Here is a 15,184-nt window from a genome sequence, read left to right on the forward strand (position 1 = left end):
ATAATGTGTTATAGCAGCTAGGGTCATTTAATGCAGACTACTTGATTCTGTTAGCATTGGTGGTAATAGCAATCCATGGTATAACAGAATACTATATCATTTTATATGATCCAAATGTCATTTAAGATTGAAATAAAAACAAAATAAAACAAAGTTTTAGTCATATTTTCTGAACCAAGGTCTCTGATAAGGAAACATAACAAGAAAGGAACCATAAATGCACTATATTTTTTTAAACTTTTGGGAAGTACATATCACTTTATTTCGGAGTTTGTGGAGGTGGGAGGGGGTGAGGGCAGTGTGGAGGTTTCTATATGATTGTTTTCTAAATCATTTCTTTCAGTCGATAAAACTGCAGCACCAGAGGCTGCTGTACAGGTAAGAAAAAATAGCTGACTTATTGTATGTACATTCATACACATCCCCATCTGCATACCCACGACAGTGCAAAGTAAAAGAGGGAAGAAGTCTGTGACAATTCATAATGCCTGCAAAAAACTGAACCATGTTGGTTGCTTCAGATGTCATAAAACTTTCTATACCTAGCAACACTTAGAACATTGAGTTTACCAAAAATGGCTGAAGAGCAGATATATTTTTGCAATTTCTATACAACAGGCTATAAAACATCACTTATCACAGTCCAGAAAGCACATATAGATGTGTTTGATATAAACATATGTAATAACATATTAAGCGTGCATGAAAATTTCCCAGTGATTGCATCTATGCCCTCTTGTTTTGTTTTTGTTTTTTTTTTTGTTTTTTTTAATATTCTTTTTTTGTGAAAATGTGCCTTAGATTCCACATTTCTGAAAATAAGGCCTCCATACTGTTTTCCTCACAACCAGAAAGGGACTTTTTACGTAAAGTAAGTCTTCTGAAAAGTCAGCACCTCATTCCAAATGTAAGGTCCAATCATTGCTTCGGTGCACCAGGAAGCAAACTCATAAAATGTGCACGTAGAGTCATTCATAATGACCAAAGTCTTCACTGGCAATAAATTCATCTTACTTTTCAAGAAAGCTCTAGCACTTTGGCTAAATCCAGAATCATAGGTAGCTTCTTTTGTATTGTGCCTTGATATTGTAATACTCCTTGCTTTATGAATGCATGGTGTCATCATTGTCTCTCCATAATGTTCCAGCAACATAAAGACAGGCAGAGTAAATAAAAAACACTGAACGTTAGGGAATTTATTGGCTCTTGTTTCTGGGAAACAAAACCTTGAAATGCTTGTTTTTTGTTTTAAAAACAGTCTTTCCTTTCTGATTGTAATCCCTGTCTTCTACTTTATGTGCTTCATAAAAAGTAACGTAAATAAGTTTTTATTATGTCTTGGGTAAAATGAAGACTATTTTCTATACAAGTGTTCTTTAGGGTGTTGGGATCAGACATAGTACTCTTTATCCTTGTTTTTCTTGTTTTTATTGGAACTTTTAGCACTGTTGGGCTGTTTTTCCTTGATCACAGCCCCATTGGACTGTGCCGAGTTACTGATGTAGTTTCGACTCTCATCGACATGGTAAGAGCCTTCATCTCTGTTTCTGTACTTGTACATGGCGTAAAGGAGGATGAGGATGCATAGCGCTGCCGCCGCCACAATTCCAACCACCATGCCTGTTGTGCTGCTGGATTCCCGAATTACCTCGGCTGAGCCAGGGAAATCTCGTCCGCCTGCCCTGGTAGGATTTGCTGTGGGTACATTGTGAAACAAAGAAGATGTTACCAGTGCATGTACTGCAAGCAAGCTAAATGCTGCACATTTTATTGCTCTTACATTGGAGTCAAGCTTTATGATTTAAAAAAAAAAAAACAAAAACCAACTTTAGCTGCATATCTATACCCAATGCTTCTTGGGTACAAAATGCAGAACTTTAATATAATGCCAGTCAGGACAAGTAACACAGTCTTGTGGACTGCATTTTGTAATCTTCCACAAATATCAACAGAGAGATTGTGAATCATGGCCTGAGTAACAGCTTTAAACATTTCATATACGCAGTGCTTCAACTGATTACTTTCTTGTGCAAACATTACTGCATATGTCATTAAGTATTTCAAGAATATACAGTACCTAGCAAGTTTAGATTCTTTTTAGCACTTTCGTTGTATTTATTTGAAGCGGGTAACAAGTATATATAATCATCCAAACAAAAACATTTATTAACTGATTAAAAATGATTTACAACAGTGTTACAAAACTCAGAGAAAGGCACATGAGTTTGGAAATTTGTAATTACGGGTACCTTGTCATCAAGACATCATTTTTTTTACTGTCATTAAATCACAAATGTTTTTCTATATTATCCCTATATTCATCAGCCTTTCAGTTTTTCCAGTAAGGGAAGCCTGGGCTACTTGGTTAATGAGCTACATTAGCTAGTGTTAAAATCGACCTATGAACAGTGAGGCATTGATGCTCTGAATTCTAGAGTTTTGTACCCAGTTTTGTTACTGTACTTCACAATGTGGGTTGTACTGACAGTTTTCCCACATTTTATCCACATTGCTGTCTTCCCTCTCCCCCCCCCCCCCCCCCCCCCCCATTCCAGACAGTCTGTTAGGTAAATGTGGCTTCCTTCACCAACCGTGGAAGAAATTCCCTCCAAAACTATGTTCTTAGTGTTCTTCTTGTGCTGGCATGAGTTGCCACCATAGTGGTAGCCACCTCCCCTCCTTCTGCAGATCTGAACACATTATGCACTCAGAGAACCTGAATTGTGCTGGCCTTCTCATGCAGATGGACAGCAGTGCACAGTGCTATGGCCTGAGTCACAGGTCCAGCCCAGATGGTGAATGTCAACCCATGTTTTAGAAAACACGAAAAGACAGGTTTCAGGTTAGCTAACTTTATTCTTCCACACAATTTGTACCTCAGATGAAAAGAATCTTATAAGCTAGAAAATAGCCAATTTTTTTTCAACTGAAGAAATCATTTTTATAATTGTCTTTCTGAAAATGACCATATTTTATTAAATTTGGCAGTAATAAGTTGGACAAGACAATGTTTGACAATTTTTACTGATAGATATTTTTCATCTGTGAAGTACCAAGTGACAAAAAATTGAAACGTAACAGCAATACCATTAAATCAACTACAATGAAACTATTGCATTCATATAAAAATATGCAGGTTTTACAATTATGCATGAATAGTTTGATTTACCCAAAATGGGGATTTACAAAAATTTCAGAAAACAAGTTATTCATCAGATTTAATGAATAACTCACCTCCTTTTTACTAGCTCCTGCTCAGAATCACTATTAGTTTAATTACCATATGTTCAAGCCTCATTATCTCTTTCCTGATATGCTATCCTGACATTGCTAAAATCTAGAATTGGGTGAATGAAACACAATGAGCATGCCACACCATCATATCAGTTTCAACTAAAGGCAAAAACTAAAATTTCTTGCCCACATTTTAATCATCATATTGCCTCATATATGCTCTAAAATACCACATGCCACTCCACACAAACTGTACAAACAACTATCAGGACCAAAATCAAGTCTGTTTATACTTTTAGCCAAAGTGGAATAGTAACATTGAGAAAAGCAAACTGGGAGGGTAATTTTCAAAAGATTTACATGCTTAAAACTGGGTTTTGGTTGCTGCTGGTTAATAATACCTCTTGATGTTAGGAGTTACTAAGAGAAGCCTTGAGATGATATTGTTTGTAAACTGTTGTATCATGCCTGGATTACATTGATAAATGCCAGGTAACTGGTTCATGTAAGCTTTTATTGATGAGTCAATAACCAGATTTAAACATAAAACTGGGTTTTACATGGGTAAAATGCACTTTACCTGTGTAAGTAGGCTTTTGAAAATTGTACACTGTCAAGTAAATTTTAAAAGCCCTGCACACGTGAATTACGGGGGTTACGCCCGTGGCTGGGCCCTGCGCATGCCGCATGCATTTTTGGAAGGGCCCGGCCACGTGCGTAACCCCCATTACATGCTAAAGTGCCGGGCATTTCAAAAGGGGCGGGCCAGGGGACAGGGTCTGGGCAGGGAAGGGCGAGCTGGGGGGCGGGCCGTGACAGTGCCATTAGATGCTGTCCCGGGGAAGCGCGCGTATGAGGTTTACTTCTGCTCCCAAGGAGCAGCAAGAATAAAAATAAAAAAATTGGGGCTAGGTAGGGTTAGGTTAGGAGTTGGGGAGGAGAGGGGAAGAGGAAGGAAGGATAGGGTTAGGGAAGTTCTCTCCCAGTCTGCTCCTGGGAGGGGACTGTGAAAAAGGGTGATCGTGTTGCCACGCATAATTTGAAAATTACCCCCACACAAGCGAGTCGCGGGCCAACCGTACATGCGTGCTTGGATGTTAAAATCCTGTGCGCATGTGCGCATGGATATTGTATTTTATAACATGTGCACGGGGGTTACATGGGTGGCCGGGCCGTGTGCGCACCAAGCGCATTTTAGAAAGGGCCTGTCCACGTGCATAATCCCCAATACACGCAGAAGTGCCGGGCCATTGAAAAGGGGCAGGCCGCAAGGTGGGGGCTGGGCGGAGAGGGGGCTGGCCAGGACAGCGGCCACTAGTCCGAAGTAGCAGTTAAGTATAAAAACAAAATATTTGGGGATAGCTAAGGTTAGTTTAGGGGATGGGGAGGACAGGGGAAAAGGGAAGAAGGGAAGTTAGGGATATAAGAAAGTTCCCTCCCAGTCCTCTCCTTAATTGGAGCAGATTGGCAGGGAACTGGGGAAGGCCCTGTTGCGTTGCCATGTGTTTCTTTCTTAAATTCCCCCATTACGCATTTTAGAGGACACTCGCTCGCTCATGCGTGCGTGGATATTAAAATCCAGCATGCATGTTATAAAGCAGCCACATCCATGTGTGTGTACCATGAACCACACCCACATGGACACATGCACGCTTCTTTTAAAATTGACCCCTCCATGTCATTGAATTGTCCATTAGTTTTACATGTAAGTACACTTTACGCACGTAAATGGCTTTTGAAAATTGCTATGATAATATGTTACATTTACACGCGTAACTCCCTTGAAAATGACCTCCTACAGGTCCTATTTACTTAGAGGTACATTTTAAGAGCCATGCGGGAGCACATGTGTGCGCATTTGCCAGTGTGTACACATGGACACTGATTTTAAAACATACACACGTAGATGCATGTTAAAATCAAATTTCATATCGACGTGCGTGTGTACGCGCAAATGTTGCCTTCCTCACATAAGTGAGGAAATGTTAGAACCCATTTTCTCAGTTTGTCCCCAATTCACCCAATTAATCAATCAGCCTACCTAACCCCCCCTGTTATTTTGCCTACCTTTTACCCTGTTAGGCCAGACCCTTAACCTCGCTAAGTAACTTTTTTTTTTTAATTTTTTAATTTTATGACTTACACGCCATCCAGAACAGAAGTAAAGTTACGTGGTAGGGGACCCTGGCAGGTGCTTGTGTGGATAAGTAGGCATGTGCATAAATCATATCTCAGTCCCAGCCCACCCATGCCCCGCACCTTTTGGCAACAATTATTTTTGTGCACATACTGGGAGATTCACGAGTACCTGCACAGTGCACACCATGCCAAATCACCACCGTGCCAAGTCACCTGCATATCTCCCGGCTTTGGAGCGAGTAGGGCTTTTAAAATCAACCAGTTAGCATTTTACTTAGAGACACAAAATGGGAGAAACCTTTTAGCAAATAGACCACTAAAGAAGAATGGAATATCTATTTTTGGTAATCACACCCAGATCTATGTATACTATACAGGCATTTCTCAAGGATTAATTGATAAGGGCCCTAAAAAGAAAAGATAAGTGGCATGTAGCACATATGAAAAGATACAAATACAGATTTAATTAGAAATCAATCACCATGTTGTCATTTTCATTGGCTTAGCAAGATGCTGACTAAATATAGAAACTAACTGAATACATCTTACAACCTTACCTGCTGTTGAATGGATGCTCTAGAAGATAGAGCTAAGACTCCACTTCCCGGAAAATAAAGCAGCTTAAGATTTCAACCTCTCAAGAATTTTATTTTATTTATTTGAACATATATTCTGTAACTTCCACATTTAAAATGTGTCCAGGGCGGATCACATAAGTACATTCATAACACATAAGATTTAGCACATATATGAAAAATAGCACCCGTATATTACTAAACATTACATAACAATTCATCTCATTAATATCATATGCTTCTTGAAAAAGATGTATTTTTACCCCCTTCCTTCAGTCTTTCACATCCTGCATTCCTCTCAACTCAAATGGCAGATTATTCCACTGTGCTACGGTGACAAATGCAAAAACTCTTGCCTGAGTTTGAGATAACCTAGTCTCTTTCACTGATGGCATGTTCAATAAACCCGTGGATTGTGAATGCAAAATCCTACTTGGGGTATAACATGATAGCATTTTCTTCAAGTCATTGTCAACCCCTGTATACAACAACGTATGTACCATAACCATCAGATAAAACCTTGCCCACAATTTTACTGGTAACCAGTGTAGATGATGGAGCATGGAGTTTATATGCTCAAGTTTAGGCAAACCCAAACAATCCACAGTGTGGCCTTCTGCACTAACTGCAGTGTTCTCAGCAAGTTGTCTGGCAGACCCACCAGCAATGTTATACAATAGTCAAGGTGACTCAGGACCAGTGATTGAAGTACATTCCGAAATGGTCCTTAATGGCCTAAAGATTCTAGTAGCTAGAACCATTGTGACTAGAAGCAAGGTCTGACTTTCATCCTGGTAAGGGGCAAACCTTATCTCTGGCATAACAATCATTAAAACTTCTTACAGCAAGGCTTCATATAAAACTGCAAGTGAGACATTAAAAGGAATGACTAAGTAACCTGAAAATGGATGAGATATCAGAGATATTCTTAAAAAAAGTGTGTGATAATAAAGATATGCTGTAGAACATACAAAATATTTTCAAGGTTGTTATAACCATGACAAACACGTAAAGATAGATTAGTGTGTCCCTTTAATAGGAAGGCATGTACCTGCATTATCACCACTCCATGGACATCACCCATAGGATACATGTCAGCTTCTCCTACCTACTCCCATATGACCCTCATTATTCTTTAGGGAGTGATCAGAACAACCTCCAGGAATCCTGAAAGTGAGCATTCCAGATAGGAATACATACACTGGGTATGAACCAGGCAAAACTGGATAGAGGCACACTGGATTAAAGTTAATGCTGTAGATGTAAAGAAGGCCCATAATATCTAGAAGACTGTTTTACATTATCATACATATCTCAAAAACACGAAGGGGGTTATTTTGTAAAGCTTATCGTTTGCTGGGGCGGAGTCGGGGTGGAGTTGGGGCGGCGAGGGGAGGAGTCGGGGTGGCGTCGGGGCGGACTCCATGATGTCTTCGCTGGCGGCGATAAGGTAAGCACCGTTATCATCGCCAGTAGCGTGCCCAATAGCCCCACCTTTTACGGTGGCGCTATTGGGTGCGAAAGCCGGCAGTGATTACACCACGATGGTGTGATGGCTGCCGGCTTTCGCAGGCCCACCCCCCTTCGCCCCCCTGCCCCCCGTTTTCGCTGGATTCACCATTCTGCGATAGAATGGTGAATCCAGGCCAAAATCATGTATCATTCATTTCTAGATCACCCTGATGTCCAAGACTAATTAGAGCTGCTACACTGGAATATGAGGCCATAACAGATATCAGTGTAGTTGAAAGGATTCTCTTTAATTCCAATCAGTTTTGCCCATTCAGTCTTCATTTGCTGCACAGCTACTTTCTACTAGGGATGTGAATCATTTTAGGACGATTAAAATTATCGTCCGATAATTTTAATATCGTCTTAAACCGTTATGGAACACAATACAATACAGATTCTAACGATTTATCGTTATAAATCGTTAGAATCGTGAGCCGGCACACTAAAACCCCCTAAAACCCACCCCCGACCCTTTAAATTAAATCCCCCACCCTCCCGAACCCCCCCACAAATAACTTAAATAACCTGCGGGTCCAGCGGCGGTCCGGAACGGCAGCGGTCCGGAACGGGCTCCTGCTCTGAATCTTGTCGTCTTCAGCCGGCGCCATTTTCCAAAATGGCGCCGAAAATGGCGGCGGCCATAGACGAAAAAGATTGGACGGCAGGAGGTCCTTCCGGACCCCCGCTGGACTTTTGGCAAGTCTCGTGGGGGTCAGGAGGCCCCCCACAAGCTGGCCAAAAGTTCCTGGAGGTCCAGCGGGGGTCAGGGAGCGATTTCCCGCCGCGAATCGTTTTCGTACGGAAAATGGCGCCGGCAGGAGATCGACTGCAGGAGGTCGTTCAGCGAGGGTTCCGGCGCCTCGCTGAACGACCTCCTGCAGTCGATCTCCTGCCGGCGCCATTTTCCGTACGAAAACGATTCGCGGCGGGAAATCGCTCCCTGACCCCCGCTGGACCTCCAGGAACTTTTGGCCAGCTTGTGGGGGGCCTCCTGACCCCCACGAGACTTGCCAAAAGTCCAGCGGGGGTCCGGAAGGACCTCCTGCCGTCCAATCTTTTTCGTCTATGGCCGCCGCCATTTTTCGGCGCCATTTTGGAAAATGGCGCCGGCTGAAGACGACAAGATTCAGAGCAGGAGCCCGTTCCGGACCGCTGCCGTTCCGGACCGCCGCTGGACCCGCAGGTTATTTAAGTTATTTGGTGGGGGATTTAATTTAAAGGGTCGGGGGTGGGTTTTAGGGGGTTTTAATGTGCCGGTTTTTCGATTTTTCGATTTTTCGATTTTTAACGATTTTTCACGATTTTTCACGATATTTTACCCCCCCAAACGGCAACAATACGATTCCCTCCCCCTCCCAGCCGAAATTGATCGTTAAGACGATCGAGGACACGATTCACATCCCTACTTTCTACGGCACAACCTTTTCCTCCCTTCAGACCCCAGGTAAGTGAGAAAAGAGTCAGGGATGCTTATCCAAGAAAGGACAGTCCTCCCTTCCCCCCATAACATCGCTACTCCAGTTGAAGAAGAAAGTGAAGCACCTACAGGCCTTTGATGAGAGAAAAGTTCTTGATCTTTCCTTATTGCATTTCCCAAGATTATCTAAATGGAAAGGAGCAGGACAAAAGAATTTCCTCTAAGACAATCAGCTCTTAAGAAGAATATAGAGCAGTTATTGTGACAGGCGACACTAGTACACTGCTACATACTTATCTTACTGCAGATCAGAATTAGCAGGCTCACCATGTATTGTAGTGCAAATGCCATTAAGTATGAGGCACATTCGATAGTCATGAATGAAATATATGATAGATGGGAGAACAACGTTAGGGTAATTTTCAAAGAAACTCATGTGTGCCCATAAATGTGTGTATTGGCATTTGCGCGGAGATACGCTGCGATTTTATATTGTGTGCACCAGTACGTGTGTATTATTTAAAATACCCCTCTCATGCATAATCTTAAGAGGTGGCTTGAGTAAATATCCCATGCGGATTTCTCCTAGGGCTTTTAGTAGCTTTTACATGCACATGCAGGCTAATTTTAAAACATGCCCGTGTGAGGGGGAAAACCAGCTTTTTTCAATTAGTACACCAGTTTGCCCAGCTGATATTGAGTTTCTCAAGACCCCTCTGCAAGTTCCCCACTTGAACCCAAACACTGTGCTAAAACCTCTAAAGCTAGAAATCTCCAGACTTGATCCTCATCAGGCCCAGCAGTAAAATTCCACGGATAACACGCCGACACCCATCATGGTCAGCTTTTTTATAACACAGACTTGAGTGTGTAAGTCTTGGCCAGGCCCTGGAACACCTATGCCCTGACTATGTCCCGCCATCTTCCACCCCTTCTTATTGACATGTGCATGGCCATTTATACGCATACTTCGAGGTTTCTTAAAATGTGCATTGCTTACGCAAGGCCTGCATACACGCATATGTGGCCATTTTTGCATGAATAATGCTTTTAAGATCGACCCATGTGTATTTGCTCTAATGCAGTCTTAAAGCTCTAAATCCAAGATGGTGGCAGTTTGTTAGGTATTTACGTTGTCGCTTGTGGTCTCTTTTACGCTTTTTATTCACTAATTGTTATGATCAAGTGGAAAGGCAAATTTTATTTGGTGCAACTGACTCTGAGCCCGATGCATAGTATTGTTGTTCACAGTACAGAATAATGTGGCCATCGGCAACTTCTATATTTTGTAGGGGCTCCAAACACTGGCCTTAAATCCCTACCTCAGTGTAATTCATATGTTCCTCTGCATCTTTTATGTCAGGGTCTCCCAGTAACCATCTTGATATGTTGGCTAGGGAAGGACTGCCTTAAGCTGTCTTAAGGAAGAAGCAGTGCTTCTGGGTATTGAGGTGAACAGTGCTTTCTCTGCTTCTTTGGCTGCAGTACTTGAGGAGAGAATGTGGGTGGAGAAAATGGTAGTCAATGTCCTAGAATTATAGAGTGAGCCAACTGGATGTGAAAGTGCTGCTGAACCTATGACTCCAGCAGGTGGTGAACCCCAGATTTTTACAGAGGCTTTAAAGCTGGGAGTGATATATTTTTTTTTAATATATCTTCATTGAAAGTTATGCCTCAAGATGTACTGCAAGTAAGCCTTGGGGAGTAAGGGGGTGGTGGTAGGACCTCTCAGAAGGAGATTACTATGGAGAATTTATGGCATGCTATAATACATACACAAGTAGTTTTCACTGTTTACAAATTTTGGATGAAGAAAACTTGTCTCTTAATTTACAAACTTCTGCTCTGGAGGTTGTGGTTGGTAACACAGTGAAAAGAGTGAATGATATTGAAGATATCATTGGTGGATCATGAGAACCGTGTGACTTCCTCTGAAGTCTTTTGAGTCATAAAGAAAATTTAGGCAATAGAGAAAAAATAAAAATGAAAGATTAATATATATTCCTCTGTTGGATTTTGCTAGTCCATGTGATTTGTTTAGGCATTATTTAATTGAAGACTTGAAATTCCCTGAGAATACTCTTTCCTCTTGCCACAAAAGTTTTTCATGTATTTGAAGAATTTTAGTGGGGGGGGGGGGGGGAGAATTTAAGAAATATCTACAATCTCACACACTTGATATGTCAGAGTAGCTTTTGGTATGGATGTCTCAAGGTTATCTGAGAATTTTTCTTTATTATCTCTGGTTAAAGCTACTTTGGTGATTGAATTAGTTTTCCAGTTAGATATGGAACTTAATCTTAAAAATATATTTCCATCAAAAGGAAAGGAATTTCCTCTCTTTGAAAGTTTAAATGATCCTGATGTAGCAAGGGCCACTCAGACTGATAAGAAGAATTTCCTAAAAATATGTAATGAAGCTAGGAGTTTAGGTGCTTCATTCTCCTTCTGTTTCTTACAAAGTGTAAAACTGGTTATACAAATTCTAATTATATTTTTTTATGGCCCTGAGTGATTAAAGTCCTTTCTGAAGTCACGTAAAACAGTCTTGGCTCCCTTTGATTCTGATGTTATGATGTTTCTTTACTGTTGGAATAGAAATTTTGTCTAAGAATATTCTTTAGTTATTTCCTGTATTTGATGAGTATGCTAAACAAGGTGTGTGTGAAGATATGCTTTTCTTTCTACCCTATCTTGCATGTTTAATATATTTGTGATCTTTATTTCTAGGCAAGTACTTTTATTTGTTTCTCTTCTGTTGAATATGTCTGTGTTTGTGAACTTGGAGATAATATTCAGAACTATCTTTTTATTGTAACAAAAAAAAATAAAAATGATTGATATTTCACAAATATGGGGGACATGTGACAGCAACATATGATGTGCATAAAACAGAAACTTTAGATGGATAACGTAAAGTTATCTGTTTAAATGGCAAGAATTTTAATATTCAGCTCCTTATCCAGCTAGATTTTATCTGGATAAGTCATTATCCGGCTAAAATCTAACTGGATAAAAAAAGAGGCTTTCCATGGACATTTTGGGGAGGAGTTAATTTATTTGGCCAGCTTGATTGGAGTTCAGCAGCTTGTAAGAGTGCTCTATTGTACTAACTGGCAATCACCATAATTTAGCAAATGTACAAAAGAGATTGTCTTTTTGATGGGACAGGGAAGCAGCAGGTTCATAGAGTACTCCTGCTGCTTATCTGACACAGGTAACTAGTTCCCACCAGCATAGTGACATAGTAAATGATGGCATCAAAAGACCAAATTGGCCTGTCCAAACTGCCCAGTTGTGATTCTTCTACTTTGGGTATATAGGACTAAGAAAGGAGTGCACAACTGAACCAAATGTTGAAGACCTGAGCAACACAAGATGGAAGTCCAGCTGCATGTTGGCCCCTGCAGTTTTAATGCCCGGGTATTTTTCTACATGACCTTATTTTGAACTGTCTTTATTATTTTACTTGTTATTATGTGTGATGGCTTTAATTGTTTATAATTGTAAACCGTTATGATTGTTTATAGAGAACAGCGGTATATAAATCTAATAAATAAATAAATAAATAAATAAGTAAGTAAGTAAATATACTACACTGAGGAGAAGAAGCTGCTATTGTTCTTCATATCAAGCATCTGTCTTCACCTTACAATTTTGCTGGTACTGCCAGACACAAACTTGCTGAGTCTGTGACCTTGACAAATGTTGTATCCAGCAATAAGGCTCGATTTTGTTCGATAGATGTCTTCCGACTCATGCCAGCATTTCTGTGAGAATTTGAACATATGTACCAGCTAAGACAAAGTCATATCAAAAGTTCACCAATCCTATGCCAATGGATTGTGGTAATATCTAATCAATATTAACTTTTGGAACATATGAATTTGCATATGTATATGAAGTCCAGAGATGAAAGAAAATAACTTTGGACAAAGTCACTATATCACACTGAAGTACAGCACTGCACTGTTTGCTGTCATTCACACAATCTCCTGAGACTTTTCACGATGCTTAAGTTAAGCTTTGAGACTGGGCTTTCAGCTCAGCCCATCCCTGCTCCATTAACTTCCAACCTCATCCTTGCCTAAGTCGTGACAAGCCAAGCCATCTTCTTCCCGTCCCTTGCCTGCATAGTTTACAGAGGCATCTGTAAATTCTGGGTCTGCTGCTCAGAGTTTGTAGTATTAACATTTCCTTTGCCTGCCGTTGGGTCCAGCTGGCTACCCTCTGTGCTAAGGCAGCATCCTGATTGTCCAGAAGGACAACCCGACTACAGCAGAATCAGCATAAGATAACGAGGTAAATTACTACTTTAAGCTAAGGTACTTTAATTGGAATTGAGTTTGAAACATGCAAATTACCTGGTAGTTAGAGATAAAGTCTATTTTATAATCTTTACAACAAAAGTGTTTTGTTCTATTAAATCAGAAACCTAAAACAATATCTATCATATATAAAATCATGGTATATTTTATGCTGCTACAATAACTACCTCTATAAAATGTAGATATTCTGCACCCTTTTAGCTTGATATATGTTATCTGATTTTAATGTCAGATAATCCATAACTAGAATCCCTCACAGGTAAATGAGCATATAAATTCCTATACTCAAGCCAACACTAGCATTTTACCCTCCTTGTCCCTTGCCTCCCAAAATCACTTTGCACATCAGTCCTAGGCATACCTATAATCCACCAAAGCACTGGCCTCCACCTCCTCCTTTATGATTCTTTCAAGAAAAATACTAAGTTTAACATCCAGGTCCCTTTCCATGTCTTATTACCAAGCATTCCAATAAATACTAAGTTTAACATCCAGGTCCCTTTCCATGTCTTATTACCAAGCATTCCAATAATTCATATAACTACTAAATCAGCAAAGTCAGTGTCCAAAACAGTTTGTGTCCCCATGCTCACTGAAGTTTAGAATTTCACTATGGGGACATCCCATGTCAAGTGGACCAATTTAGAAAATCATCCACACTCCATCTCCTTCAAATTGAATATAATTTTGTGTGGATGTTTGCTAGGGCCTCAAACAAAATTATGCAACATTTTTCAGCTATTGGTTCAAGAGCTAGAGGCAGCTGAATGAAGGTCACTCTTAGAGTACTGTGCTCCACGCAACACAAAATGGCCACTTTAACTGGGCACTGCAACCAAACAACCCCTGTTAGGGGCCTGAAATTTTGTGCATTATTACAACCTCTGGTGCTAAGTTCCTATGCAAAGTCTGGAACCTAACATGAGCTTGTCACCCTTTTTATGGGCCAGCAAACTATGTGAAAAAATTTTACAAAAGAAATGTAAGGCCTACTTTGACCCCTCATAGCTCCTGATGTAAACCGATATGATGTACCCATGAATACCAGTATAAAAAAAGTTGTTAAATAAATAAATAAATGTATACTTCGATTCAGGCCATTACCGGATCAGTAGTCATGGCCCATGACATACATCTAGGATTTGCAGCCAACTGGAAGCAAAGATATAGTTATATAAAGACATGATGTCACTTTTTGTGCAAATATTTGCCTTTTTTTTGGGTGCAAATATCTCTACTGTGTAGTTTTTCATTTTTTTACTTTCTAATGTCATTTGAAAGAACACCTTTTTTGCTAAACACGTAACCCTGTTTTGTCTTGGACCCAGCCTTGCTTTGGTCAGAATTACAGTCCCAAAGACAAGCATCATTTGTATTTGTAAACGCACTATATTAAAAAGAGCTATCTTTGGCATCCAACTGTGAAACATGCAAATGAGCTAGAGATGTGAAATTTAACAATGCAGCTCAGAGAAGTTGATTTTCAAGACCTAGGAGGAAGTATTTTTTATGCCCCTCTTCCTTCCCATCCATGGACCTGTGAAGCTTGCAGTTCTATCCAGGATCCCTTCCACCAGGGTTCCCCAGCAAGATCAAGGGCATCTAACTGTAAGAATTCATCTGAAATTGGAAGACACCCAATCGAAGTCTTTAATAACCCCTAGGGAAAGAGAGACATGCACTCTCTTTATAAAGACAGAATTTTGCCATCTAGAAGGGTTTCCCATGCACTAAAGGGGCCCTATCCAAAAGGAATTACTTCTCTGCCTAAGCCAGAGTGTGGCAGCCTTCCTCTGCCTTTCCAAACTCTCTTGCACAGCATTTTAATTCAAGAGAGAGAAACAGAGTGAACTGTGGCATGAGTAATTCATACTTATTCTGCCACAACTCCAGAGCTGTTTACAGAAAAGTATTATTTTTGGACATCAATCCAGTGATCCCTGCATCTTCTTTGGTTACACAGCACACAGTATATGTAA

General features: G+C 40.5%; 1 protein-coding gene across 4 annotated transcripts in view; it reads right to left on the minus strand.

The window, feature by feature from the left end:
- Positions 1 to 698: 698 nt before the first annotated feature.
- The window catches only part of NRXN1 (neurexin 1), a 2,509,029-nt gene continuing 2,494,543 nt past the window's right edge, over positions 699 to 15,184 (minus strand). For all 4 annotated transcript variants that reach the window (XM_029593411.1, XM_029593405.1, XM_029593413.1 and 1 more), the window contains one exon: positions 699 to 1,695. In XM_029593411.1, the coding sequence (XP_029449271.1) occupies positions 1,391 to 1,695 (305 nt within the window). In that variant the 3' untranslated portion in view covers positions 699 to 1,390. The remainder of the gene's footprint in view (positions 1,696 to 15,184) is intronic.

This window comes from Rhinatrema bivittatum, chromosome 3, assembly GCF_901001135.1.
Source record: "Rhinatrema bivittatum chromosome 3, aRhiBiv1.1, whole genome shotgun sequence".
NCBI lineage: Eukaryota > Metazoa > Chordata > Amphibia > Gymnophiona > Rhinatrematidae > Rhinatrema > Rhinatrema bivittatum.